Source organism: Marmota flaviventris, chromosome 16 (genome assembly GCF_047511675.1).
Source record: "Marmota flaviventris isolate mMarFla1 chromosome 16, mMarFla1.hap1, whole genome shotgun sequence".
NCBI classification, from domain to species: domain Eukaryota; kingdom Metazoa; phylum Chordata; class Mammalia; order Rodentia; family Sciuridae; genus Marmota; species Marmota flaviventris.
In genome coordinates this window covers 23,670,579-23,698,117 of record NC_092513.1, presented here as the reverse complement: position 1 = coordinate 23,698,117, position 27,539 = coordinate 23,670,579, and the positions used below count along the sequence as shown (strand labels likewise).

The 27,539-nt window shown below is 46.2% G+C and overlaps 1 protein-coding gene across 1 annotated transcript in view; it reads left to right on the top strand.

Moving 5' to 3' along the window:
- Mapk4 (mitogen-activated protein kinase 4) overlaps positions 1-27,539 on the top strand; it is a 49,910-nt gene that overhangs the window by 14,950 nt on the left and 7,421 nt on the right. The window contains exon 2 of the mRNA XM_027949091.2: positions 25,538-25,682. Coding sequence (XP_027804892.2) covers positions 25,538-25,682 — 145 coding nt within the window. The remainder of the gene's footprint in view (positions 1-25,537; positions 25,683-27,539) is intronic.

Genomic DNA, 27,539 nt, shown 5'->3' with positions numbered 1-27,539 from the left:
CTCATTAACATAGATGCAAAAATGCTGAACAAAATTTTAGCAAATTAAATTCAACAATATACAAAAAGGATAATACATATTAACCAATATGCAAGTTTGGAATGCAAGTCTGTTCTAATATTTGAAGATCAATGTTATTACCGTTTTGGAAAATGGTCTAGCAACAACTTCTTTAGAAGTTAAACTTACCTCTGCTATATGATCCAGACATTTTATTTCTATGTAGGCAAGCAGATATCCATACAAATATTTGTACACAAATGCTCACAGAAGTTTTCTTTCTCAAAGCCTATAAACTATCTAAATGTCCATCAACATTCACATGAACAAACTAGTGCATCCAGACAACAGAATTACTACAATATGAGGGAGTGAACCACTCAGCAATGAGATTGAATCTCAAGATAATGATGCTGAGTGAAAGAAGACAGACAGAAAGAAATAAATAGAGTAAATACAGTAAGTTTCCATTTATATAAAATTCTAGAGAATACAAACTGATTTATAGTAACAGAAAACAAATTAGTGTTTGCCTAGGGGTGAGGCAGGATTACAGAGAGACATGAGGCAACTTTGGGGGTGAGGGATAGATTCATTATTTTAATAGGTGATGTTTTCACAGATGTGTATATGTCTCAAAACTTTTCAAAATTATATGCATTAAATAGGTGCAGATTTTTTAGTTACACCCCAATAAAGTTGTTTTAAAATAAAGATACTTATCCAATCACCAAATGCTTGAGTGCTAGCTAAGGGTGGCTACTGGAAATACAGGTTGAAATACAAGACCCTCGGCAAGATCCCGCCGTGGTGGAGTTGGTATCTAGGTGGGAGCTTACATAGATGGCAGGTGGTCAACAGCGCCAGGGTTTGCACACGCAGCTCCCTGAGTTTTCTCCCATCCAAGTGCAGGAGAACTGGCAATGCAGCTGGACGCGGGGCTGCCTGGAGCAGGAGCCCACCACAGGAGGGGTCGGCTCTTTCTCCCTGGATGTCCCCTTTAGACATCTTATCACCATCCAAGCTCCCTGCCCAACAGGGAGAGGCCACACCTAGTGTTCCCTCTTGTCTGTGAACAGAACAGTCACACCACAGAGACCTGATGAGCGGAGAAGGCCACACTGTGTTGAACAGATGGAAAGGGCTGAGGAGAGAGGGGAAGCCAAGGGTGGGGAGACTCGGAGCCCTGCTGCTGGAGAGCTGTCCAGTTGATGTTTTCAGTGCTTTGGGGCTTGACTGTAGCCCTGCCCCTAATCTCCATTAAATACCCCAGGTGGTGTCCTTTGGGGGCTTAAGTTTCTTTGAGTGGCCTCTATTCTTGCAACCAAGGAGAGTTTTGACTCCCCTTCATTCCCTTGGGTGGACTCTGTCTTCAGAATTCTCTTCATTGTCTTTGGCCTCATACTTGGGTCTTCAGAGCAGTGGCCAGGGCCCTCAGAGGGCAGAGACAATGTCCCCTGAGGGAGAGGAGGAGGTTGGGTAGCTCCCGTACTGAAGACAAGTGAAGGCTGGCCTGGGTGACACCATGGGGCTCCCTGGAAGTCAGGAGAGGGAAGGCCCTGGGAGGAAGCTGAGTGGGATGGACGCTCAGGGGATGAGGAGGCGGTTCCAGGCAGCCCTGGAGGAGCCAGGTGGGCAGCAGTGTGTGGGGGCCGGTGGGGCAGCAGCCGGGAGCAGGATTTTCTCACCTGCCTTTCTTCTCATCTTCTTGTTTCCTTGTCTGAGTCTCTTTGCTCACAGCACTCATGGAGGACCAGAAACACACAGTACTCGTTTGGGAACAAAACCCTGGCCTGAGGTTTGGACAGTCTGATTTCTAGTCTTTTCTGTTTCCAACTCACCAAGCAGCTAAGAGCAAATACCCCCACTCTATGCCTTGGTTTCCCCATCTGCCCTCTGAGGGCCCAGAAGCAGTGTTAGGACTTAAAACCACTGGCCTGAAGGACCAGCAGGCTGGTGTCAGTGACCTGGGTTCCAGGCCTGCGCCCTAGTTACCCTAGTTACCCCTGTGACTTTGAGCAAGCCATCCAGCTCTGTGAGGCTTAGCTTCCTCTCTCACTCTTGGATGAAAGAGAATAGAGGTCTTCATCCCTCACGTAGCCGTGGGAACATCAGCCAACAGAAAAGAACCCCCTTAGAGATGTGAATCTGTGGGCATGCGCAGGAGAGCCATGACCTCAGGGAGCTGGCCAGATGGTGCCTTGCAGGCCAGGAAAGGACTCCCTGCCCAGCCAGCCACCTGGGGGGCCAAGACCTCAACCTGCATATGCCAGGCCCTGCGAGATCCGAGCAGCCTTCGTCTCCCTGCCTCCCCCACCTTCTCAAGGGAGGCTGTTCTGTTTACTTCACACCTTCAGATTGTGTTTGGGGGGTGACGCCAGGTGTGAAGCCTGCCATCTTCCTCAGAGTGGTTCCAGATAATGACGCTCAGCTCTCCAGGAGCACGCTGGGGTCTCAATGCATTGGTCTGCCCCCTTCATGTGATTCCCCTGAGGATGCCAGCAGGTCAGGTTTCTCAATAAGACAGTGGCATCAGCAGAAAGCAAAATAGCAATGAATGGGGACTCTAAGTAGAGCAGCACGGTTTTCAGACCTGCACCTGTGACAGCCAGGTAAGAACTCAGAAATCAGCCTGTACCAGAGAGGCCTCCAGAAAAGGAGGCTCAGAAGAGGAAACAGGAAGACACAAATGGGAAGAGAAGACAAGAGCAGGAGGCGGAGGAGAGGCAGGTGACGTGGTGACACAGCCTGGATCTGACTTTGCAGAGAAAAGCAAAGGACAGCAAAACAAAAACAAGTCTCGTCAGGAATTCTGTTGCTCTTGGGGTTTTAACTCCAAATTAGTTTCTAGTCTGAACATTCTGTAGACCAAGCTGCAAAATGTAATTCTGGGTTTCCACACTTCCACCTGTGGTCTTGCACCATAATAAACTCAAATTCGGAAAGACCTGGAAGCTAAGGAAGTCATTCGATCATTGAAAATTAAATTCTGTTCCCCGGGTGCTCTGCACCAAGGCAGGACATTGAACAGGACATTTTACAGATGTTTCCGGAACAGGGTTTGAAACGAAAAGTCTGTTCTGCTTAACCCTCAGCCAGAACAGCACACATTACTCCCTGAAACTTTGTCTACATTATATTCTTGTGATACTCTGCTTCCTTTTTGAACAGTGGATTTTCTTCTCAGATGTGGCTCTCAATTAAGCAAACCAAATCTACCCGACTTTGTACATACTGGATCCCTCAGTTTGCAAATAGACTTCCTGCAGTTCCCCTTAAGCTTGTACCCTTGAAGGGATCTAGGTTTTCCTCTACCCAGTGTGGCCCGACTGTCTTGTCTGCTGCATGAAGTGAGATTCCTGAAACCTGTAAGTTACCTATTTGCACCCAAGGCCATCCAAGAAAGTGTGTCGGTTCCTTCAGCTTTACTTGGACTGATCGGAGGAGAGGGGAGCAAATTGGTCAGAGGCCACCGATTCTGAGCAGTGATACCAAGGAACAAGATCAGGGAGACCTAAGGTCTCTCACCAACGCTCTACCTTAAACTCTGCCACTGGTCTTTCCCCAAAACCCGTATGAGGATGGCTAAGCACATATGTACTTGTAAAACAACTTAAGTGAGATATCGACCACACGCCTGACCGTTCACTCGCTAAAACTGTACAGTTCCATGGCTTCTAATGTATTAACAGTCATGTTCCATTACCACAATCAATTTAGGACATTTTCTTCACCCCCAAAAGAAATCCATATCTACTAACAATCACCCCTATTTACCTCTACCCTCCCCCAGCCCAGCCCTAAGCAACCACGGGTCTTCTTTCTCTCTGGATGTACCCATTTGGGACATTTCATATAGATTGAATCATGTGATATTAGCCCCTTGGGGACTGGCTTCTTTGATTTAGCATCATGGTTTTAAGAACCATCCATGTTGTAGCTCGTGTCAGTACTTCATTCCTTTCTATGGCCAAGTAATATTCCATTGTATAAATGTATGCTTTGCTCAGTCCCCTCATCAGTTGTTGGATATGTGGGTTATTTCCACTTTTTGACTATTGTGAATAATTCTGCTGTGCACATCTATAGGCTAGTATTTGTGTGACCTGTGTTTTCGTTTCTCTTGGATATGTACCTAGTGGTTGTTGGAACTGCACAAATTTCCTGAGTTTTCTCTCAAGGGTCTCTATGTTTAAAAGGAGGTTCTCCTTTTTGTAGACTCTCAATACATGAGAGTCTGAATAAAGGCTCTGATAAGTCCTATGATGAATGAACTTGCTTACTTTAGAGTTATCCAAATTTATTTGACATAAAACTACTCAGCAAGTAACATCTCACAGTTATTTATAACACCTTAGGAAGACTAAGTTAGTCCAAGTTCTTATTGTAAAAGGTGTTTTAGGGATTAATACCACGGACCCTGGAATCTGGTCCTCCTTATCAGAATGGGATCCTTGAGGCCCCCAATTAGGGCTCCAGGTTCCCATCTGGATAGTACAGGTGTGCAGGACGAGAAAAGGGGAGGACTCCTGGCCTTTTCTCCTTCACCTAACCTAGACCCCCAGAGGGCTCGCCTCTACTGCCTTGTCTATACGAGGTCAGGGATGTGACCCTCCGGGCCAGATCTCTGACCTTGGCTCTACAGATAAGGAAAGTGACAGCTGTACCCCCTTTTCTACAGTGACACTTTCAAGTTGAGCTTTTGCATTTCTAAACCCCTCTAACCCCCTCCCACACCTACTCTTTTAGGTCCAGGTGTGCGTTTATATGCAAACTCTACTGATCATCTTCTCAGAAAAGCATCTTGCTACTAAGAGCTCAACACAGTGAGTTAACATAGGTGGAAATGTCTGAGAAGAGCCAGACTCCTATTGAGAACAACCCATATAGAACAAAAACGTAAAGAGCTTCGGACAGAGATTTTAAACAACAAAGGGATTCTATACCATGTACAACTGTTTAAAAAGCTCTTCTTATATGAAAAGTCACCTGTAATGAATGAAGTGTAAAAGTGGGGTAAGGTAAAGTGAAGTAAGATCATTTCCTTTTGAGGAAAAGAGAGAGAGAGAGAGAGAGAGAGAGAGAGAGAGGGAGAGAGTACATGTGGAGAGAAGGAGGGAAAACCAGGAATCACTCAGTTTTGATACCCCTTAAGGAATGGAGTTGGAATCTTGAGAATTGAGGAATGGCATTCACTCTAAAATTTCCTTCTTTAATGATGGAATCTTTAAATATGAGCGTAAACCACTTTTGTCATTTAAAAACTCAAATTTAAATAGAAACCTGCCCTGCAAGACAGTAAAATGAATCTCCCGGGACAAAGTGGCATGGGAGGGAGCAAGGGTCTGACCTCACCAGATGTAGAAAGAAAAGAGCTGAGGTCAGTTGAAAGTTGGCATTTGTTGATGGGAAGAAGATCACGTGGGCCCAAGCCAGCCAACTTCAGTCACAGGGCATATTCTGCATAAGCACCTGGCTATGTACATACAGAGCTCTTTACACACAAGGTCACTGAAGTACCCACGTGGCCTTCAGGTAGAGGCCACTTTCAAGAACCAACCACCCTCTAGCCAGGGCATATAGAGAAGACACCCTTGGCCCAGATAATTCCTTTGCAAAATAGGAATCAATCATTTTCATGCTTCTCTCAAAACCCTCTATAGACCATTAAAAGGAAACTAGTGTCAGCCATTTGCACTTTAGTATATGAATTTGAACCCAGAGCCTCACAGAGATGTGAACATCTAGATTTTACTTTTGATTGGGGAAGGGAAGGTTAGATCTCAGAGAAAGGACTCTTCAGATGTCAGCCAGCAGGTGGAGGTAGTATTTTTCCAGCAACCTTTTGATTATTTCTCCTGAAATTGCACCACCTGACTGTCCTCGCCCTGAAGCTGAAGTGAGGCCTTCTCACCCTGAGCCTCCTTGCTGAGGTTCATCCACTTCTGGTGGGCCCCTCCACTCCTCAGGAAGAAATTTATCCTTCTTCTCCATGAACAAGATGGCACACTTGTCACCTCCATTGCAGGCCATTGTACCCTTTGTAGCAGAGAATTTTGACTGCCAGGATTGAGTAGGATTCACCGTTGAAAGCCCAGGAGAAATCACGCTAGAGAGTAGCAGAGAGGATGATACCGGTGTTGGAGATCAGGAACGGGGCCCTGTTCCCCTGGTGTGGAAGATTAAACATCCCAAAACGCCAAGGCAGGCAAGCAGAGAGAGCAAGTTTTATTTAAGAGAGACAGAGGCAGCTGACTTCTCCAGAGAGAAGGGGGCCCAGAGCTGGGTGCCTGCAGGAGTGGGTGTGTTTTGCTCTTTTATGGGCCTCAGAACCCCCCATCTTCCCTTTTCTTCTCTTTTTAAAAATGTCTTGCCTAAGGGCAGGAAGGAGCAGGAGCACAGGAGTGTCCCTTGTGTCCGAAAGTGCCATCTGGATCCTGGAGGTGTTAGCTCTTAGCAACCCTTCCCCTTTTCTTTGATAACCAGCCCTCATCTTCTAACCCTAACCCTAACCCTAACCCTAACCCTAACCCTAACCCATCATCCACTCCCTAAACTGACTGCCAGACCTTCCGCCCCCTGCCTCAGAGTGTTGAGCAACGTGACATTTCCTGTTCCTCAGGGTAGGCAGGGCTGCAGGCCATTGCTTTTTGGCAAAGAAAGCATGTGGAGAGTCAGTACAGTGGGCTCATCATATTATAGAATTATCCTCTTAACCTTGAGCTCCCGCCATCCTCATCTATTTGTCCCCTTACAAGGAAGGGTAACAGCCCTCTTTCTACCAGCCCTGGTTCTGTTCCTAAAGAATTGTGGGACCTTTGGCAGGTTGTGCACCCTCTCTAAACAGTTTTCTTATCAATAAAAGGGATATGACAGCATCATTTTTTTAGGGTTATTCTAAAGACTGAATGAGATAGAGAATGCAGAGTGTTCAGCACAGAGCCCAGCAGGGAGGGGACCCTCAGCAAACAGGAAGTTTTTTCCAATTCTTATTTGGAGGAAAGAAAACAGAAGGACCAAAGTAGGCTAGAAGCTGGGCTTGGAGGACTTGGGACAAGACATCTGTTTCTATTGACCTCTTCTTCTTTGTTTTTTAATTTGTTCTAACTAGTTGTACATGACAGCAGAATGCATTTCGATTCATTGTACACAAATGGAGCCCAACTTGTCATTTCTCTGGTTGTACATGAAGTAGAGTCACACCATTTGTGCAGTCAGACATGAACCTAGGGTAATGATGTCCATCTCATTCTACCATCTTTCCTATCCCCGTGCACTGGCCTCTTCTTTGATCCAGTGTTCCCGTGGGAGAGTACTGGGTAAGGACAGCTGATCACTCCCAAGTGCTGTTGAGTTTTGAACTCATGGGTGGGGACAGCAGCTCCCCTGTTTGGCAGCCTCATCCACAGGCAAGAGGCAAGAGGCAAAGGGGAAAGGTCCACAGCAGCTACACGGATGGCGCACACCGCATGCACGAAGGGAATACACTGTCCCTGAGCCCGTGTATCTTTGCTTTACACATGCTTGTAACAAACTTCATTATCTGGTTGTCAAATCCACAGCGGAGTGGAGACAACAAACTAGGGACCAGACAGGCACACTTTAAGCAGAGAGAAGTGACAGCTAATTGTCTGACAAGTAAGGAGACAGAAAAAATATAAAAGCAGATGAAAGAATTCACAGTCATGGCTCTCAGGCTCTTTAGAGGAGCTTCTGAGAGCTGATGTTCCAAATCTTTACCCCGTGGAAGGATGGTCAGCTACATTTGCTGTATTTCAAGAAGTCAATTGAGTGGACGTGTGAATGCTAGACCCCTGGGCGGGTAGAACTTTCCAAACTTGCCTTGCCTTTGATTTTCACGTGTTTGAGTATCATCAGACCCATAACAAGCCTTTGATATAGGAAGGGAGTGTATTATTGTCTCCCATCTTGAAGATGAGGAGACTAAGACCTAGAGCCTCTTACAAGGCCTGCCCAGGCTTATAAAACTAGGAGTGATGGATTTGAGCTTCTAAAACTAGGAGTGATGGATTTGAGCTTGTCTCCTCCCCCCACAGATGTTTCAAGCTGTGTTCCTTGGAACACAGGTGTCTCTGCCCAGGGGCAGGAGTTGCACAGGATGCAGAGGTGGCCTGTGAGCAAGGCTGTGGCTTCCCGCCTCTGATTCATTGAGAAGTGCTCAGTGTTCATCTACAAGAGACCTGGATGGAGGAAATCAGGAAGGTCCCAGTGCCCTTACTATTTTGGGAGCATTTCTTTCCAACAGGATTAAACCCAAAGAAAGTTGTGGGCTGTGAGAAGATGGGGACAAACCTGCTGTCTGGAAAATTCCATCATTCAAATGACTTCCCTAACTGTGTCTTGCTGGAGTCAGTTCTCTGAGGACCACCCCAGGCAGGCCCTTGGCCTCCATTTTCTACCATGCAAACAGGGTCCTCAGGCCACCCAGAGCCACTGGCACCCTTTATAATCCCTGTCTGATGGGACATATTTGTCCCTCCTCCTCACCTCAAAAGTCCCCCAGCTGAGCACTATTTCCTCAAAGTCCTGCTGAGGGACAATGGGCAAACTCCCAAAGGATACTCCACCACAGAGCACACTTATTTCACGTTTGTAATTCTCCATCCAACACAGCCCCATGTTAAGCTCTTTGAGGAGGCTCATGGATGAACCTCTCCAACTCTGAAAAATCAATACTTATCAAATGAATGACAGGTGTCACTTTTTAAATTTTATTTTTAGTTGTCGACAGACCTATAATTTGGGTTTTATTTATATGTGGTGCTGAGAATCCATCCCAGTGCCTCACACATGCTAGGCCAGTGCTCTACCACTGAGCTGTAACTCCAGCCCTGTAATATATTCTTAATGTGGGACTATCAGGACCCTAGGAAGAGGGACTTGGACAAAGAGGCCTTTGGTGATGTTCATCTAGGTGGCCACTAATTCATCCAGGAAGATCTGGCCCTGCTCACTCTTGGCCAGCCTCTTGCTCTGCTGGCTCCTTATATCTGCATCTGCACCACCCTTGTCAGGAGCCAATGAAAGAATAAAGTGGCATCCTAATGCTAGGCAATAACATGCCACTACTGTCATCACCCAGCTTAACCCAAGATGAAACATCTGTGCTGAGCATTGTAAGGGGAAAATTATACTTTTACTTCTTCACCTGGCCACTCTGAGAATCCAATATACCAAATAGTAAGCATTCGCTAAGTAGCAGTGCTTATTATTTCTGTTGCTCCAAGCCTGAGGGGAGCAGGTAAGTTAACTAGAAAAACAAGCCTAGATTAAAATCTTAGCGAGTCAGACAGAGGTGGCTTAGACAGCTAGTGTGGAATGAGTGACACAGACGGGTCTTTTCCTTCCAACCTTTCTAGCCCCATTTTTCCTCTAAGTATGAGGTCATTTGGAGCTGGAGGACATCCTGAGGACCTTCGTGGCTTTGAAGGGAGCCTTCAAGATCTAGATAGCAAGGGATGGGGAAAGAGGAAGGGTATTCTAGATGAGGGCAAGTGCAAGAGCCAAGGACAAAGGTGGTGACATCCCAGGCATGGAGACAATACCTGGGAAGAAGAGGCTGCATAGAATGGAGGGGCAGGTCATAAAGAACCTGAGAAATGAGGAGTTGGACATGATATAACAAGCAAAGTGGAACCATGAGATCTCTTTAGCACTTAGCTGGGTCACTGTAACAGAAGGGAGACGAAGAAAGGGGAGACAGGGTGGCAGCCATGCACAGCTGAGGGCTTCCTGTATGTTTTCTGTTTCATCCTGACAGCAATCCTATGCCACAGGTATTATCTCCATTATGCACATGAAGAGCCTCAGGTTCAGAGAAGTTAAGGAAGTTTCTTTAAGCCACCCATAAGTTAGTTACTGGTGCAGGATTTGAACCAGGTCTAAAGTTGATGTTCTCAATACAGATGTGCAGCCTCAGAAGAATCTCTGACAGAGGATTGCAGGATGCACTAGGTAAGATGAGAGCCATGTTGTCCTGCTAAAGAAAACAAAACCCCCAAATGTTTACCATACAGTATATGAGGGCAGCCCTGTGCTAGAGCACCCAAGAGTCAGAGCCCCAGAAGAGCAGGAACACCCAAGATGGATTTGTAAAGAATTTTAATTTTTTTTCTATAAAAGAAAAATCAAAGTAGTAATTGGGGGTGGGGGTGGGCAATTGGACCTACGTTGGACTTCCAAACACTTATGATTTGTGCTGGTTTTATTTGAATTGCCTACAGAAAGGGACACCATTTCAGTATTAGTCCTAAGAGCCCCCAAAGAGCTTCATCTGCCCCATGGACCCACTGAGCTGAGTGGGCTAAGGCTCCGACACCTAAGGCACAGAAAATAGTATGAAACAAGCTGTGAACCTGAATCCTGTGGTTCAAATCATAGGTGTTGGAGCAAACCACATGGGCTTCCTTGGAAACATGGAAGTAACAATGCAGCAGAACCCACAGATCTGAGAGGACGAGCCTGGGCAGCATTCACCCAGCAGCGAATCCAGAGAACCTCCTCTGGTCTGGGTGAGGGCCAGAGCATCAGCTGGTGTGATGCCCATAACACAGCCTGAGAAGTCAGGTGCAGAGACAGCCCCTTTTTAGCAGCATAGCTTGTTTACTTGGATTGTAAGCAAGAGCCTGTTTAATGAAGGCAATTATATACATAGACAGATGGTGACAGCAGCCAACACCAACGCTAGCTAAAGGCTACGGGGTCGAGGTCTAAAGGATACACCGGAAGTCTTCCTAGGCTGGGGCTCCTTGTGTATGCGTGGAGGAGAGGTGTGGCACTTGAGCCCTGAACAGAGAAGGAAGGTAGGCTGAATGAAAGCAGGAAGGCTCAGACATTTCATTCTGTAGAGCAGAGGGGCTCTCAAAGTGTGATCCCAAACCAGCAGCAGCAGCACCTGGGAACTTGTAAGACATGCAGTTCTCTGGCCCCACCTGAGCTTTGCTGAGTCAGAAGCTCTGGGAGGGAGCCAGCCCTCTGAGGTTTTAATAAACCCTCCAGGTAGTTCGGATACATGCTCGAGTTTGATAATTGAGGGTATAGAGTACACATCACTGTTGAAAACAGGACCCAGGGCCCAGATTTAACACTTAGCTGGGTCTTTTCAAAACCTTACTTTATTAATCTGTAAAACAGGAATAAGAATACCTGATCTGCCAGGGTAGCATGTGGATGCCATAGGACAGGAGTTTGTCTGCCCATGATTACTGCATTAGTGGGCCAGGCAAGGGAAATGAGGCAAAGCTATTATTGTCCACAGATGATAGCAGTGTCTAGAGAAACCTCAACCTACAGAGAAATTAGTGATTTAATTAAAGACTTTATTTAGCAATGTTGCTGAATATAAGAGCAATATACAAAAATCAATTTCATTTCTATCCACAATCCCTCTCCTGGAGAGTACCCAGGGCCTTCCCACAAGTTCTCCAGGATGACCACTCTGTATAATTGGCCTCAGCCTGTGAGGACAAGGGCTCTCCCATCAGTGACTTCAAGAAAGGTTCCCTGCTTTGCTTCCTAGTTTGGAAGTTCTAACAAGAGGCTTTCCTGTTCTCCTTGATCATTATCCTCTTCTCTCACCTTTTTGTTCCTATTCAGGGCTAGATTTATCACAGATCTCATGAAGCTTAACCTCAAGCCTCTCACTTACACAACTCTGCCCAAGGCATACGATGTGTTAGTCAGATTTTTTGCTGGGAAAAACAAATTGAAGAAAGAAAGATTTATTCTGGCTCATGGTTTCAGTCCCTGGTCAGCTGGCTCCATTGCTTTTAGGCCGGTGGTGAGGCAGAAACATCATGGTGGAAGAGCGTGGTAGAGGAAAGCTTCTTACCTCGTGGCAGGAAGCAGAGAGAGAGAGGAGGGGCCAGGGATAAGATACATCCTTCTAGGTCATACCCCCATTTCCACCACTAACATTTCCACCACTCCCTGGTAATGTCATCAGTTATGAACTCATCAATGGATTAACCAATTGATGAAATCAGAGCCCTCATGATCCAATTATTTCCCAAGAGTCTCACCTGTGAACATCACTGCTTTGGGAACCAAGCCTTCAACATATGAGTGGAGCATTCCAGATCCAAACTATAACACATGATCATGTATTTTTATAATATTCACAAAAAAAGTTATTTTGAGCACAATATGTTATAAAGTGGTCTGTTGACAGTCTGACCTTCCCTCCACCATGCTTCCTTATGTTTGGTGATGATCACATGGCCAGGCATTTTGGGGGGGAATCTGACCAAGGGGAGGTTGAGCATTTAGTTCGACATTAGTGGGATGTGTTTTCATGATTTGCAGTTACCTCTCTTGCCAGCAGTCCTGGGGTAAGATTAACTTCTAGGAGTCCTCCTCTGGCCCATTGAGTCACCTTAGAGGGGTCATGGCACAGAGAAACAGGGTCCATCCTACAACTCAGAGCATGTTAGGACATCATCAAAAACCTGGTTGTGTCATCAACTCAGAAGTTTAGTCACCACATATGAAAACTGGAAAGGCCCCCGAATCTTACAGCTCATCTACAAAAGAATATGTAATAGGATTCTTCCCAAATGTGATCATAATCCTGCAAATGCATAAGATATTACCATAACTAGTTTTGAACATGAGAGAAATTTCTAAACTATCAACCACCTAAAATATCAACTATATTAGAACACTGTTATCTTTTCAATTATCTCTCAAGCCCTGTTATCTTAAAAATTCTCTCTGTAGAATATTATATTGCAAAATTGTCATAGAAGAGAAGATTAAAAATTATGCATAATGTTCATATTTGCTACCAAGCAGATAATTAGCAAAAATATTATTTTTATGAATTATGGTTATAGTATTTGCCAGCTTTTTGTAATTTGTAATTTGCTTCCATTACTTTCCTGATTCAAAATAATTATTCACTTCCATACCTAACCTTATGTTTATAATTCGTTATTTTTTAAGAGACCCCCGCAGGAGCTGGGGATGTGGCTCAAGTGGTAGCGCGCTCGCCTGGCATGCGTGCGGCCCGGGTTCGATCCTCAGCACCACATACAAAGATGTTGTGTCCGCTGATAACTAAAAAATAAATATTAAAATTCCCTCTCTCTCTCTTTCTCTCTCTCTCTCTCTTTAAAAAAAAATAAGAGACCCCCCGCAAACACGGATCCATCCTGACCCACTTTCTCTTTCTTCATATAGTGACTACCCAACTCACATGCAGTCTGTGTCTCCCATTCACATAGAGCCATATTCAGCAGGTACCAGGCATCATAGTGTTAAGTCTTGCTAATAGAAGATAGTCAATGTTCCTCTCCCAGCCACCATATTGACATGTGAACAGGCTTGCTTGGCGTTTCCCACAGCCTGCCCTGAAAGTAATTGGTTCCTAAGATGCACCTCCAAAAAATTGGATATGTGGTCAGGGAGGTTTGATGAATGTCACATGCTAAGCCCCATCTAAGAGATCCTAAGACTTCATAAATATGTTGGTGGTTGCCAGTTTGTCCCAAGGGTGTTTGGACATACACCCTTATCTCCCCTAATACCTATTAGTATTGTTAGGATGTGAACCCATTCAGGAAATGCTGCCTTAACTAAAAACAGTGATCTGTAGTGAGATTCGCCAGGTAGCCAAGTCCTGGGCAGGCAGGGCCTCCCTGGCTCCTTGACCGTATGGTTCAAGCAGCTACTTACTACCAACATACTGATCACTGTTCACGGCTCTCCCTGCAACGGGAGCCTCATCCTCCCCTAGATCCTGCCCTTCTTCTGCAGGCCATGAAAGAAGCACCTCTAACACATTTCAGATACGTTTTCTGGGGCCCATGGCAGTCCCCTCCCACAGCCTCTGTATAATTAAGCCACCCCAGGGCTCTAAGATCTGTCATACTCCACAGACCTAAGTTCCACTGATCCTGCATCCATAAAAGAAAGCCAGATGATGACATATCTCTTTGTACTTCTCTTAGTCCACTGACTGCATCTGAGCTATCCTCAGGGAAGATTGTGTCTCAACCCAGAACTCAGGCAAGGGGCAGTTCGGGGAAGTTCCTGAACCTCATGTTCTTCTGCACATGCTCTGAACTGAACTAAGGAAGATTCCAACCATCTGTGAGGAGCTGAGCAGACAGCAGGAGGCTGCAGCAGGAGAGGCATGCAGGGACCTGTCTGATGAGGGACTTTGTGATGTCCCTCCTGTGCCATCAAGCTCCCTGCCTCAGCTTCCTCCTCTGCAGAGCAGGGATGTAATACTGCCCACCTCGTACAACTGTCTTGATGATCAATTGAAAGAAGACAGAGCTGAGGACAGTACCCAGCGTGTGGCCAGCACCTGCCAGAAACTCACCATTACACACATTACTCAGAAGTGCTTTTGAACTGATATTTCCTGCCTTTTGGGAGGTGAAGTAGCAGCCCTAAGTCTGACCTCAAGGGTGGCCCAGGACAAAATTAGCAGATGAGAGGGCTCAGTTACTATCCTGTAGCATCACCATCCTGTGACATAGAAATCCAAGCCCATACCCACACCTGGGGAGCCCTGAGATTTCAGAGGGCTGGTCTTGAACAGAGACTGACTTTGCCCTATGGTTTTTTAACATGGCAGTTAAATGTTAAAATAAAAACCAACTTTCCTCTTGACTAGTGTTCAGTTACTAACATGGACTTATCATTAAATGATAAATTCAAGCGCACAATTGTGGACATAGCAATTATCCTTTAGATTAAGTCTTTTATCCCATTCATTCAACATTTAAGTGAGCACCTATCATAGAGTTGTCAACTCTATCATCAGCTTTGTCAGTCAGATGGAATGAATCTGAAATAATTTCCCCAAATAGAAATTAAAAGTAAATACAAATCTCGAATAGGGTTCTCATGAGGTGAGCTGATCTACTGCCAGCAAAATCCCTGTGCATAATGGACACTCCACCTGTACTGCTTCACTCTCTCCTCTGAGATGTTCTCAATGATGTATCCCTGCATGCTCATAAGGGATGGGAGAGAAAGGTTTGCTAGGTGGCAGGAGAAGTGAGAATACTGCTCTTCTTTGGGTGCAGAGGTGGAAAATAGAAAGGGGAAACTGGCAGCTCAGAGCTCACCTTCTCGGGTGCCCTTCCCCGGGAGGCCACAGGTTTCCTCCCTTGATTTGCTCTGTTTCTACTCAGATGTCCTCTGATGAGAGAGGCCTTCCTGAACCACCCGCCCCATTTCTCCCTATATCCTTACTCTGCTTTATTTTTATTCTTCACATTTATCTCCACTGGACACATACATTTGTTTGTTCAGCTGTCTTTCCTACTAAGTCGTGTGCTCCATGATTATAGGGACTTTGTTTTGTTCGCTGCTGGGATCAAATCTCAGCTCTGCCAATTATTAGCTAATTTAACCTTGGTCAAGTGACTCATCTCTCTATGCCTTTTCATAGGTCATTTTGATAATTGAAGGCACTAATGAGAAAGTAGCGCTTGGCACAGTGCCTAGCACATCACAAGTTCTCAGTAAATATTAGTTATTGTTTGATTAGTCCTTTTCCAATAGATTTTTTCTTCCACCAGATCAGACCTCAGCAGCAATTCAAGGAGTCATTTTGTGTTAGGCGGAGCTAGAAATAGTAGAGAATTGCATTAGTTGGGAAACCATGAAAATACTGCTTACCTTTTCAAAGTAGGTGAACTACAGAACTCTAAGATTCTGGTCCTCAAATTTGTCTACACCTTGAAATCACCTGGGAATTTTAATAATTTTGGATGCCTGGGTATCACCCGAGCTTCTGATATAATTGGTGTGATGAGTGCCCCGAATATCAGGATTTTTTTAAGTTCCTCAGGTGCTTTTAACCTTAGCAGATCTGAGACACACTGCCACAGAGAGCCACCAGATTTCCCCTTGAAAGTCAGCAAGACAAATGTCTTTTTATGGTCTGGCAGTTAATGCATCTTCCTAAAAGGAGCCATTTGCTCACAGACAGATCCATTAAAAATTAATCACTGTGGCCCAGCAGGGCTCCTCACTTAAAGATTGCTGCTGAAGACTGGTACAATGGCACACGCCTTTGATTCCAGCTACTCAAGTGGCTGAGTGTGGGTGGAGGATTGTGTGTGAGGCCAGCCTGGCCAACAGAGACCCTGTCTAAAACAAAACAACAAAACAAAACAAAAGATTGCTGTTGATAATGATGCAGCCATCTAGGATGCTAACACCCCGCAGAGGAGAGGTCCCGGCAGCACAACAGGTGCAGACACTGAGGCTGAAGCAGCTGGACCAAGCATTCCCCCCACCCACCTCTCTAATCAGCCCAGCCACAGAGACTGGTGAGGATGGTGGTGGTCGGGATGCCGTCCCTGGTACCTCTCTGGATAAACAAAACATTTTATCATGTCTTCGAACTGAAATAGCATTCAGAGTCCGCGATTTGGACCCCATGATGATAAGGTCCACAGCTCGTATCTGTGACAAGAAACTCTAGTTGAATTAGAATACAACTGCATTGTGACAAAGTGCTTTTTAAAAGAAGGCCATCTCCATTGGCCCCTCCATCCTGCTGTTGAAGCATCAGGGGAAGAACATTATGCGAAGTGAAACAAGCCAGAAACAGGACCAATCCCATGTGATTCCCCTTATTAGGAAGACCAGTCCCGTCAAACTCATGGAGTCGGGAAATAGAATGGGGATTGACAGGGACAAAGGGAAAGGAAAATAGGGAATTGTTTAATGGGTACAGAGCTTCAATTTTGCAAGATGAAAAGAGTTCTGTTGATGAATGGTGGTGATAATTGTACAACATTATGAATGTACTCAATACCACTGAACAGTACATTAAAAAAAATCGTTAAGATGTTGAATTTATGGTATGCATTTTTTAACCACAATTAAAAATAAATTTTTAAAAAAGCAATTTTTTTAAAAAAGTAAAGTGACCACATATGGTCTGAAAAGTCTGTCCAACAAGGGTTGCCAGCCTAAAGGAATTTGACTAAGTTTTTCATTTTATTTCCATGGAAACCTGAGAAGAGATGGTGAATTCCAATGGACAGGATTCCCCGAAGCACAGAGTCCAGAAGAGGGAGTCTGAGAAAGAGGGTAGCTGATCAATATTCAGACCATGTGTTAGTTTATTTATTTAGTTAGTTAGTTTATTTATTTATCAATGCAGGGGATCAAATCCAGGGGTCTCATGCATGCCAGGCAAATGGTTTACTACTGAGCCTGCAGATCAACATTTAGGGCATCTTAGAAGTTCATGCAAACTCCAATCAGCTGATTTTACGAAACTGTTTCTTCCCCGTGTCTATAAACTTCATAAATGGAATGTGCCAGATGACTTACCAATGATTATGGTTTATGAACTGAGCTTTAAAGATTGTGTGTTTCCTCCTTCCGTTGGAGAGATTTCCTGCTGTGTGTTTTCATGGAAATGGGTTAAATGGAAGGAGTCTGAAGTCAGCAATAAGAAAGGCTATTTGGCAAATCTTTTTTAAAAGGATTTGTAACATGCCTAATATATGTATTGGCACAAATAAGATTTATACCTTCACAGGGAACAGACTATGGAGAAGAAGGCCATATTTTTCTGCTTGAACTAAGCCTGTGGCAGGGTATTGTTTTTCTAAATGATCTTTTGATGAGCATCTGGAACACAAAGAATTAACCTCTATTGAATGTCATTCTGTTGCTGGGCTTAAAGAAATCTGTAAGCAAGGCGAGTCATAAGTTCTTAGGCAGGCCAGCATATGGAAGATCATCTAGGGACTGGCTAAGTGGCCCCCCAAAAGACAGCATCAGCATCACCTTGTGCAACAGAAATGGAATCTGTGTTTAACCAATCAAGATCCCTGGGTGATCTTGTATGAGAAGCCAACTTTAGGACATCCATCAGGAGCACAATATTGGCATGTGTCTCCATGAATCTATCAGTTCTGTATTGGACCCTCTGCCCTCCTCGAGAGCCCAGTCCCCCCACGGCCAGCCCTAGATATAAGTGATATTATCACATCATAGATTTCTGTCATACACCTTGGCTCTTGCCCTCTCCACAACCCCAGAGACAAGATTAACTGGCTCTTCCCAATGACAAATGTCTGAAGGTTTGTTATGAAGCTCTTTCACCAGCTGCCATGTTCTCCAGACGACACATACTGGGTCCCCCCATTCCTTCAGGTCTCACCTATGCTTTCTGCTGCATGTTCACCGGGAGGTCTACTAGAGACCCAGACTCTGCAAGAACCACAGTATCCATGTGACAGCCTCTTTCCCCTACAAGGACAAAAGTTCTGCTTCTCCATGGTCTGGTTTCTTTGAGGCTTGACCTAGTTTCTCCTAGATGGCGGTGGGTGGTGGTGGGACACTATGCACTTCAATCCCTTCCAAGGAAGCATGTGCCCAGGGCCTCCCGAGACCTTCCAGCACCCACCAATCCCCTTCTCTCCAGATAGTGGCTTCCCTGCTTCCAGCCTGCCTCGCCGTCTCTCCCAGCTGGGTGTGCTGGAGGACTACAGAGCCTACAGCCCCCCAACACTGCCCCTCCTATAGGAAGAACAGCAGGGACCCCACCACAGGGTCCCATCCCCACTGCCATCCCTCCTTCCCCATTGTCTTCCTCCTCCACAGCACCCTTTGTTCCAGCTGGGGTTCTCAAACTAGGAAGAGGTAGAAGCGTTTCCTGGGAGCTCATTCGAGATCAGAAGGCAAGAAGTCAGTAGTTTTGTGCAATCTACAAGTTCACAAGCACTTCCCTGGATTCAAACAAAGGAGAACCTTGGGAACCATTGACTTTCAGAACAAAGGTCCTTCCCCCCTATCGCCCATCTGTCCCTGAGTCGAGATGTCTCTCTGTCCCCTGTGCACATTCTAGGTCTTCTCACCCCTATCCCACTTTATGCACACTGGTTCCAGTCACCACATCAATTCCCCCCACATACACACACACACACACATCTCAGAGGTCCCCATCCCTCAAGACCAGCTCAGACCTCCTCCAGGGATCTCCTCTGGACATTTGCACGACGAGAGGAGGGCTGTCCTGGCATGTCACAGTGGGGAAGTCCCACAGTGTGCATGGGCACCCTCTACTACTTCCCTGCTATTGGGCCTGGGACAAGTTGTTTCACCACTCGGGGAAGAGCCGAATCCAAAGGTGGATGAAAGAATTCCTGAGTGATTTCCTTGTAAAATGCTAACACAGGGCTGGGCACAGAACAGGTTCCACCTAAATGCTGAGCATGGCTACTTCCTGTCCTGAAATCACTTTTCATATCAATGTGTCCTCTCTCTAATCACATGACATGTTCTTTGAAGAAAGGGATGATGTTAACCATCTCTGTATCCTCCACACAGGGACTGACATATGTCAGGCTCTAAGGACACATTCCAGAGACTTCTGGTTGGGAAGGTCAGGCTGTTAGATTCCTCCCACCCTCTACATCCTAGCCTGGAAAACAGGAGCCACCCTAAATATTGACTTAAAAGGAGGAGAGAAATAACCCTCCCTGACTTGTCCCACATCTACCCCCACACTGAACCACAGTTGGCTGAGCCTTTATTCGGGCATAATGTTGTCCCATTTATTATATCCATTGTACCTGCAAGGGATTAGAAGGCACACTGTCACTAAAGGGTGGAATAGAAAGTTATTGAATCATGCCACCTCTCCCAGCTCCAGCTCCCAGACATAAGACAGCAGGCTCAGAGATGAAGGGGACGTGGAGGAGCAGGCAAGGGTGGTATCCACCTGCCCAGTGCAGACTCACTGGGGCAGCACTGGGGCCCATCCTGCTGGAGTGACTTGGATCCAGGCTGTTCCGAACACCCTCACAGACGACTGGGACTGAGTGCTGGTTCCCTGCTCCCTCTGCAAGGGGAGTACTCAGAGCTTTAATTATACCTTCTCTCTAGAACTGTTGGGGCTCCCTAATTATGCTCTGCACAAGCAGCTGTTGCTAGGTTATTTCCCAAACACCTTTGAAGCTTTCAAAGGCAACGCATCCCGTGGGTTCTGCACCATTCAACAAGGACAGCAAAATGGCCTGGTAGGAACAACAGCTGCAGAAGGCCCAAAGGCCCCCATGGAAAGGTCTAGAAAAGAAACTATATACAACTGCCCACCACCACCACCCCCACTGCTGCCACTGCAGTAGTGCCTCCAGAGTTCTTCTCAACAAGGAACACAAAGTGACAAGGTGGCAGAAGGAAAGAGACCATTAGAAAGAGCCACTCCAGCCTGGCCTCTTGCACGCCAAATGGCTGTGAGGGAGAATGAATGACAGGAGTGGGGGCTCTGTCTTTGCACAGCAGTGATCCTTGTAACCTCACTCCATGGCCCGCCCCAGCTGGCCTGCAACACCCACATTCAGACAGTGCCCACGTGTTCATCCTGCATGTGCCCACCACCTCTCCCTGGCCAGGGGCCATGAGCATGCCCTGCCTGGGAGGACCACCTATGACCCCTGAGGACAAATTCTTCTCCACTCAGATGGAGGTGCAGGCAGGGCAGAGAGGCCACGGGGGCATTTCCCTCCCTTCTAGATTCATGAGCCCTGATGATAAATTCAGTTTATCACCTGGGTATTTTTTTCCTCCCTAGAAAATTCTTTTATTGGGCTGGAGTTGAAGCTAAGTGGTAGAGTGCTTGCCTAGAACGAGCGAAGCCCTGGGTTCGGGTCCTCAGCACCACATATAAATAAAATGAAGGTATTATGTCCAATTATAACTAAAAAAAAAAAAAAAGAAAATTCTTTTACCACATTCACTCAACTGGAACTCCTCTTTTCAACTCTGATTACCAGTCTTGTGTCGTGGGCCCCAAGGCAACACTCACTGAGACCCCCTCTGATCTTCTCAATTGCAGGCAGGACTCCCTGCTCCCTGTAACCACCCCTCAGACCCAGGAATGGAGCCTCTTATGGCTCCCATCTCACCTTTCCAAGGCTTCTCATGTTTCAGAGCTCAGCAGAAGACACTGCAACTTCCCAAGTTCCCCTCTGCCCTGTGGCTCCTGAAACACCTCAGTAAAGCACCTTGGCCATGCCCCTGTGGAGAGTGGCCCTGGTGGCCAAAGGCAGGCACTGTCCCAACATTGCACCCCAGACCCTCTCTGTCCTTGGTCACATTCACACAGAAACATAAATGAACAGCAACAGAAAATGGCCTCAGAACAGAGGGACCAGCAGTTTTGCCCAGGAAGATTTGGGAGATGTTATTTATTGTGGTCACCGTTAGTTGGGACAAAATTGAAAACGCAAGATGAGTTTGGTGCTTTGGAAAGTGCACAAGCTGCCAGGGAACTCTGTGTTCCTTCATCACAAGAAATAACAGAAATTAATGAAGCACTTGCAGAAAATTCAGAGCTGTCAACAAACCCCTTTATCAGCTCGTTAGCTGATAACAATGACATTGAGTAACCTTTCAGAACTAGATGCCTAGTAAGTGCAGAATATGAGAAATACATAAAATCTGTAAGCCTACTGAGGAGTGAAAGCAGGTACCTAAATAAACTGGTGTGAAATCACCTATTCCAGCATAGCTGTCTTAAGTTAGTGGTGGACAGAAGAGTTACAGGAACTGTTTTCAGGAATATCAATGGGAAAGAAACTACTCTCAACACTGCTCCTGGAAGAAAATCCTTCCCTTCCTAACAATTTCAGATAAACAAAATATACACCTTAAAAAAAAAAACACCTTATGATTTTTAGAGCAAACTCTAAGCTCTGGTATTCAGAATTCATGAAATTATCCATGATCAAAACTACCTTTAAAAATCATGTGATTCAAAGATAACCCTGTTATCCTTATATAATTTTGCAACTTGCTCAAATCCATCCCTGGATTTGGTTCAAAATACTTAATGATCTTCGGATTAGAAATACCTAGGAATGGAGGAACGTGTTGGTTGTACAGCGTCCGATGAAGAACAATACTATCTTAATTGTACAATATGCTGCATTCGCTGGTGCTATTTTTACACAATGAAGAAACCGCTTTGCAGTAAAATAAGAACCAAATAAAATATTCAGCTTCTTCATTTTAAAAGAAAGATCCTTTTGTGTTGGTGAAGAGCTTAAGGGACAGGTAGCCTTAGGGAAACAGCAAGCTTGGCTTTCATTCAAAAGTCAGGAAGAGCCAGGGAGGAACATCCCTAGCTGGTACCACAGCCTGGTCCATGATTCTGGCCCAAGGACAGGCTTGTCATATGAATATCTTTCAGGGAGGGTATTTCAGAAGGAAGCCCTCTGTCCCCTCTTTTCTCCAGCCCTGGACTCTGCAGAGAGAGACAGATTAATTCCAGAACATTCCATTCCATAAAAGACTGTTCATTGACCTGTCAGAGAAAACTCCCCTTAAGCCACCTCCCCTCTGGATCCTCTTTGCTTTAGTGTGCCCCTGAAAATCTCACCGTCTGACTGGAAAATGAAATCAAGCCATTATTTATTTACAACCCACCTATCCCAAAGTGAAGAAATTGTACAGACAGTTTGGCTGGCCTCTGTAATTCTTAAAATAACACTTAAATTCCTAACAAACTACTGTACACCCAATCTGGGTGAGTCTCAGATGCATTATGCTAAGGGAAATGGTTCAGACTCAAAAGGCTACCTACTGTAGTTCCATTTATATGACATTCTATGCCAAGTAAAACCCGGGTAGGGTGGGGTAGGGGGACAGAAACAGTGGTTGCTAGGGCCTGGGGCAGGGGTGTGCAGAGGGGATATGAGGGAGTTGTTTGAGGTGATAGACTTGTGAAATGTCATGTTTATGATGGCAGTGACATGATTCTCTGCTTTCATCAATACTCAGAACTGTGCCCTAAAAGGTCAAATTCTACCTCCATGCATATTAAACCTGACTTTAAAAAAATTAAACTCCTATAATAATTACATCAGCAAGTCTATTCTGAAATAAGACAAACCACGAGGAACTATCAACCTGCGTGAACTCTCCACTAACCTTTGAAGGTGGCAATTGGAACTCCATGTCCATAAAGTCAAATATGTCAAAGACAGGACCAGTGGTTCTTGCAGAAGGTGCCACATGGGGAAGGGGGTCCGACCATGGAGCCGCAGCTGGCTCACTCCGCCTTCCTTTCATGGAATGGATTCAACAGTGTTCCTTCGCTGTTCCTCAGAGGCAGGCATGAGCTGGGCCAGGCGGATGCTGCTGTAGAGCAAGATGGTGCTGCTGCTCATGAAGGGCACATCCTCTGGTGCTCCTGGGAAGGGGCAGGCTTGCTGCAGAGAGGTAAAGAAACAGTAACAGCAGGGAGAGGACTCGGGCCTGAGTGTGTCAACCAGCCAGGGAGGGAGAGGAATCTGAGGACCTTCCTGGAGGAGGAAGACTGTAGGGTGATGGAGCCCAGGGCTGGGGGGGCGCTGAGGGTAGAGAATAAGACCCAGTTCCCACCCAGCTCCCCTGTTTTCTGCTCCCAACACACATCACTTCTGTGACCCCAAAAGATGTGGGGAGGGAAGGAACAAGCAATGGATTCTGTAGAGGCCACCTGCTCGGCAGCCTCCAATTCAATTCAACTCAATTCTGACACTCTCTGCCTGGAGAGTATTGGATCCCACAGGATGAAGGCTAGTCCCACCAGACTGTCCCCACTTTAGACACCGGTAGCAAGCCGTGGGCTCTGGACCTTCTGACCAGCTAGCAACCAATTCAGATTCCCAGGAACACTTCCTTGGGTTTGATTAATCTGCTAAAGAGGCTTACAGGACTCAGGGAAATCTATTTACAGGTGTATTATAAAGGACATCACAGAGAATACAGATGAAGAGATTCGCAGGGCAGAATGGGAAAGGGTACAGAGTTCCCATGCCCTACGGCCTCATAAGAGTCCCTCTCTGGGCGCCCTCCAGTGCCCTCTAGGAATTTCCTCATGGCCAGCTAAAGGCAGAAAGGTGGGGTAGATTAGTGTTTTTATGACTCACTTTCGGGGAGAGAAATTCAAGTTTTGGGGTCTGCCTTGGGAGGGAGCTGTGGACCAAACAAAATAAACAAACAAACAAAATATATGTGTGTAAAAATATATATATGTGTGTGTGTGTGTGTGTGTGTGTGTGTATGTATTAATATCACAAGACTCTTCTGCTTGCTTCCTTCCTTCGGCCAGTTTGAGGACCTGCTCTGCAGAAACACAGGCCATAGAGTGGGGGGAACAGCCGATATAATTTGGGGCCCTCAGAAGGTTTTAGAATTTAATAAATCTTTGATCAACAAATGAAGAGATTTCTGATTAAAAGAACAAAAGGTCCTGGGTGCTTGGGCTTCCTGATTTCATCAGCTTTAACCTGGGTCTCTGATACTTTTTACATCAGTAAAAAGGAAAATTCTGGTGCCAAACAGGGAACTATAACAGCAAGTGACGTGACTGTCCCTAGACTCTCCCGTTAGATCCCATCAGTCCTAACCACCTCACCTTCACTCTCACATGGTCTGAGTTCTCTGTTCTTCCATCAGGGAGATTGCTCCAGGGGATCCAAGTGGCTGTTCTCACACTTCACTGTGGGGTCAGCTTGCTAAATTACATAGAAAACAATTTCTTTTTTTTGGGGGGGGGGATGGACAACACCGGGAATTGACCCAGGGACACTCTACCACTGAACTATATCCTCAGCCCTTTTTATTTCTTATTTTGAGTCAAGGTCTCATTAAGTTGCAGAAGCTGATCTCAAACTTGAGATCCTCCTGCCTCAGCCTCCGAGTCACTGGGATGACAGGTGTGCACCAATGCACCCAGCATACCAGCATAGGAAACAATTTCTAAATTTCTAAATTGCCTGGGCATATTTTCCTATCTATGCCAATCCATCTATGTCATCACCATATGCAATAGGAAGAGACTCCATCCCACAGCACAAATCACTAGGCATTGGCCATACCAGTAAAGAAATCTGTTCCTAACAGATTCTATGTAGGATCCTCAGATTCCTCTGGACCAACAGAGCTGTGACCACTCCATCCCTCAGGCTGTTTCCATATACCATTTACCTGTATCCATTACGAAGATGGCCGTTTCATTCTCAGAGGGCCTGGTGCCTAGGTTTGGGGCAGCATTAATTATAAACATCAGCACCAAAGCTACTGCTCAATTTCAAATATGTGACTATTTCTGAGATTTAGCCTCTGGGTAAATGAAATTTCAGTGTTTCATCATTACTCTGTTGATGGCAGTAATGAACTTGGGAATGACTCCTATTTATCCATCTTCTTACTAGATGTGGGCAGATGTATTGTGCTTAATTACATCAAGTAGGGTGGGAAATCATTCCTTCCAAAATAGTGATAACCTGGATCCCTTTCCACATAAAGAACCCTATGGCCTCATAAGATTCCCAAACTCAAGCCTTTGAGTCCCACAAACCAGACCCAGACACTCTAACTGGACTTCTGTTCACTAATGTTCCTTCAAGGTCAATAGGAAAGGAGCAAGAATGAAGGGGATCCCCAAAAGGACCCTGTTTCCATGAGAGGGCAAATGGGAAGGGGCATAGGAGGACATCTGCAAACAGCGGGTCAATGGAAGGGGGACTCTGTCTTTCAGGGTTATCTGTCAGAGGGGTTGGTGACAAAGTGGTACCGCTCTCCACGACTGCTCCTGTCCCCCAACAACTACACAAAAGCCATCGACATGTGGGCAGCCGGCTGCATCCTGGCCGAGATGCTCACGGGGAGAATGCTCTTTGCAGGTAAGTTGGTAACTGCTTCTCTTTAATGTCTTTCTGTTAAGAGGGGAAACTGAGTGCAAACACTTGCTTATCCCAAAACATGCTCCCCTTCTGCTGCAATGACTTCTTAGGCTTTATGGCACTTCTTGGAGTCACCCTATTATAATTCCAAGCAACACTGTAAAGACTAAAATTAGCCTTTTGAGCACAGAACCTTGGCAGTTGAGAAACCATTTTACTATGGTCTGAATGTGTGAGTCCCCCTAACATTCTATGTGGAAATCCTGTCTTAATCCCCCGCCCTGATGTGGTGGCATTAAGAGGTGGGACTTTAGGGAGGCAAAGCCCTCATGAATGGGATTAGTGCCTTTCTAAAAGGGACCCCAGAGATGTCCCTCTGCCTTCTATCACATAAGGATGCAGCAAGAAGGCACCATCTATGAGAGGGTCACCCAGGATGATTAGGACATAAACCTCCACATGGACTTATTTCATCAGCTTCTCCCAGAGACGGTCCCTGTCCCCCAGCTCCCAGAAGGCAAGGGAAGCCGAGATTGATTAAACACCCACTACAAGTGGGAGCCTCCATGCTGTCAGATTGGTCAGTCCATGTGTGGGGACTCCTCCTCATTCCACAAAAGAAGGAAATCAGAGAAGGTGAGGGCCGGGTCTGCCTCTGGGCATCTGCCATCAAAGCCCCTGCTTTCTGCCCCATCATGCAGCTTGCTGGACTCCCCTGGCTGCCTCCAACATGACACCATTGACCCCTGGCAGGAACAGACAACTGAGGGGCTGGTTCTCTGCCCTCTCACCATGTTGCTGAAGAAGTGATTCCAAGCACCAGGCTGTGATCCCTGGTCTGTGTGTCACAGAGGAGCAGGTTGGGTTCTATGAGCAAGAACTAGGATCCTCTGTCTGCAGCTTGACCTTGTGTTCCCTTGGCAAGTAGTCTGGAGTGTTCATTTGAAAAAGGGACCCATAAAGGCCTCCCAGAGTCCCTGAACTGGCCTTCCAAGAATAAGCCCATTTCAGGGAGAGGCCAAAGGGCCCCCTGAAGCTGCAGACACTTGCTCAGCATGCAGCCACAGTATTTGAACATGCTTAGTACCACACAGGGCATCCTGAGGGACATGAGAAAGTCCCTACTGTAGACCACCAGCTTCTGGAAGACAGGGATTTCCATAGTAACCTGTGGGCAGGGGAGGCCCTCTGCAGGTGCTGGTCAGGGAGGCTTCTTGAGAAAGGAGAGGCGAGACTGGGGACTGAATCCAGCAGAGCTGAGTGGAAAGGCCACTCAGGCTAAAAAATAAAAAATGGAAGTGAGAACAGTCGGGGGTCAGAAAAGGACAGCAGGGAGACGGCCCTGACTAGCACCAGCAATGGAGCACAGATGCACTCAGTGGTCTCCTGGAAGATGAGCTGAGTTGCTGAGACACACAGACTGAAGCTCCTGATGGACCAGAACTCTCTTGCTCATTCCAGCATGGCCACAGGACAAAGCACTCGACACACACTTAAGAATGAACACTTGGTTCCATCTTGTCCTGCCTCACTGCTCCCACAGAACCGGAGTAACTCGTTGGCCTCTCTGTGCCCAAAGAGCAGAGATGGTGTGCTCATGGCGCATTCCATACTCAGTCGACTATTCCTGATGTTCTTCCTCTTGAGTATTTTCTGGGTGGAATCCTCCTAATCAGAAATTACATTAAAACTGTTTCCTTCCCCAGCCTGGTAGGAAGTGTGCAAGAGGAGGAACACTCGAGAAGCCAGGGCTAGGCTGCTGTCATCATTAGCACTGGCCAGCTCAGTGTACATCAGACTGGCCCGCTCCAGGCACAGAATCACAGGGGACTGGCTGGGGTCCGGGGGACTACCAAA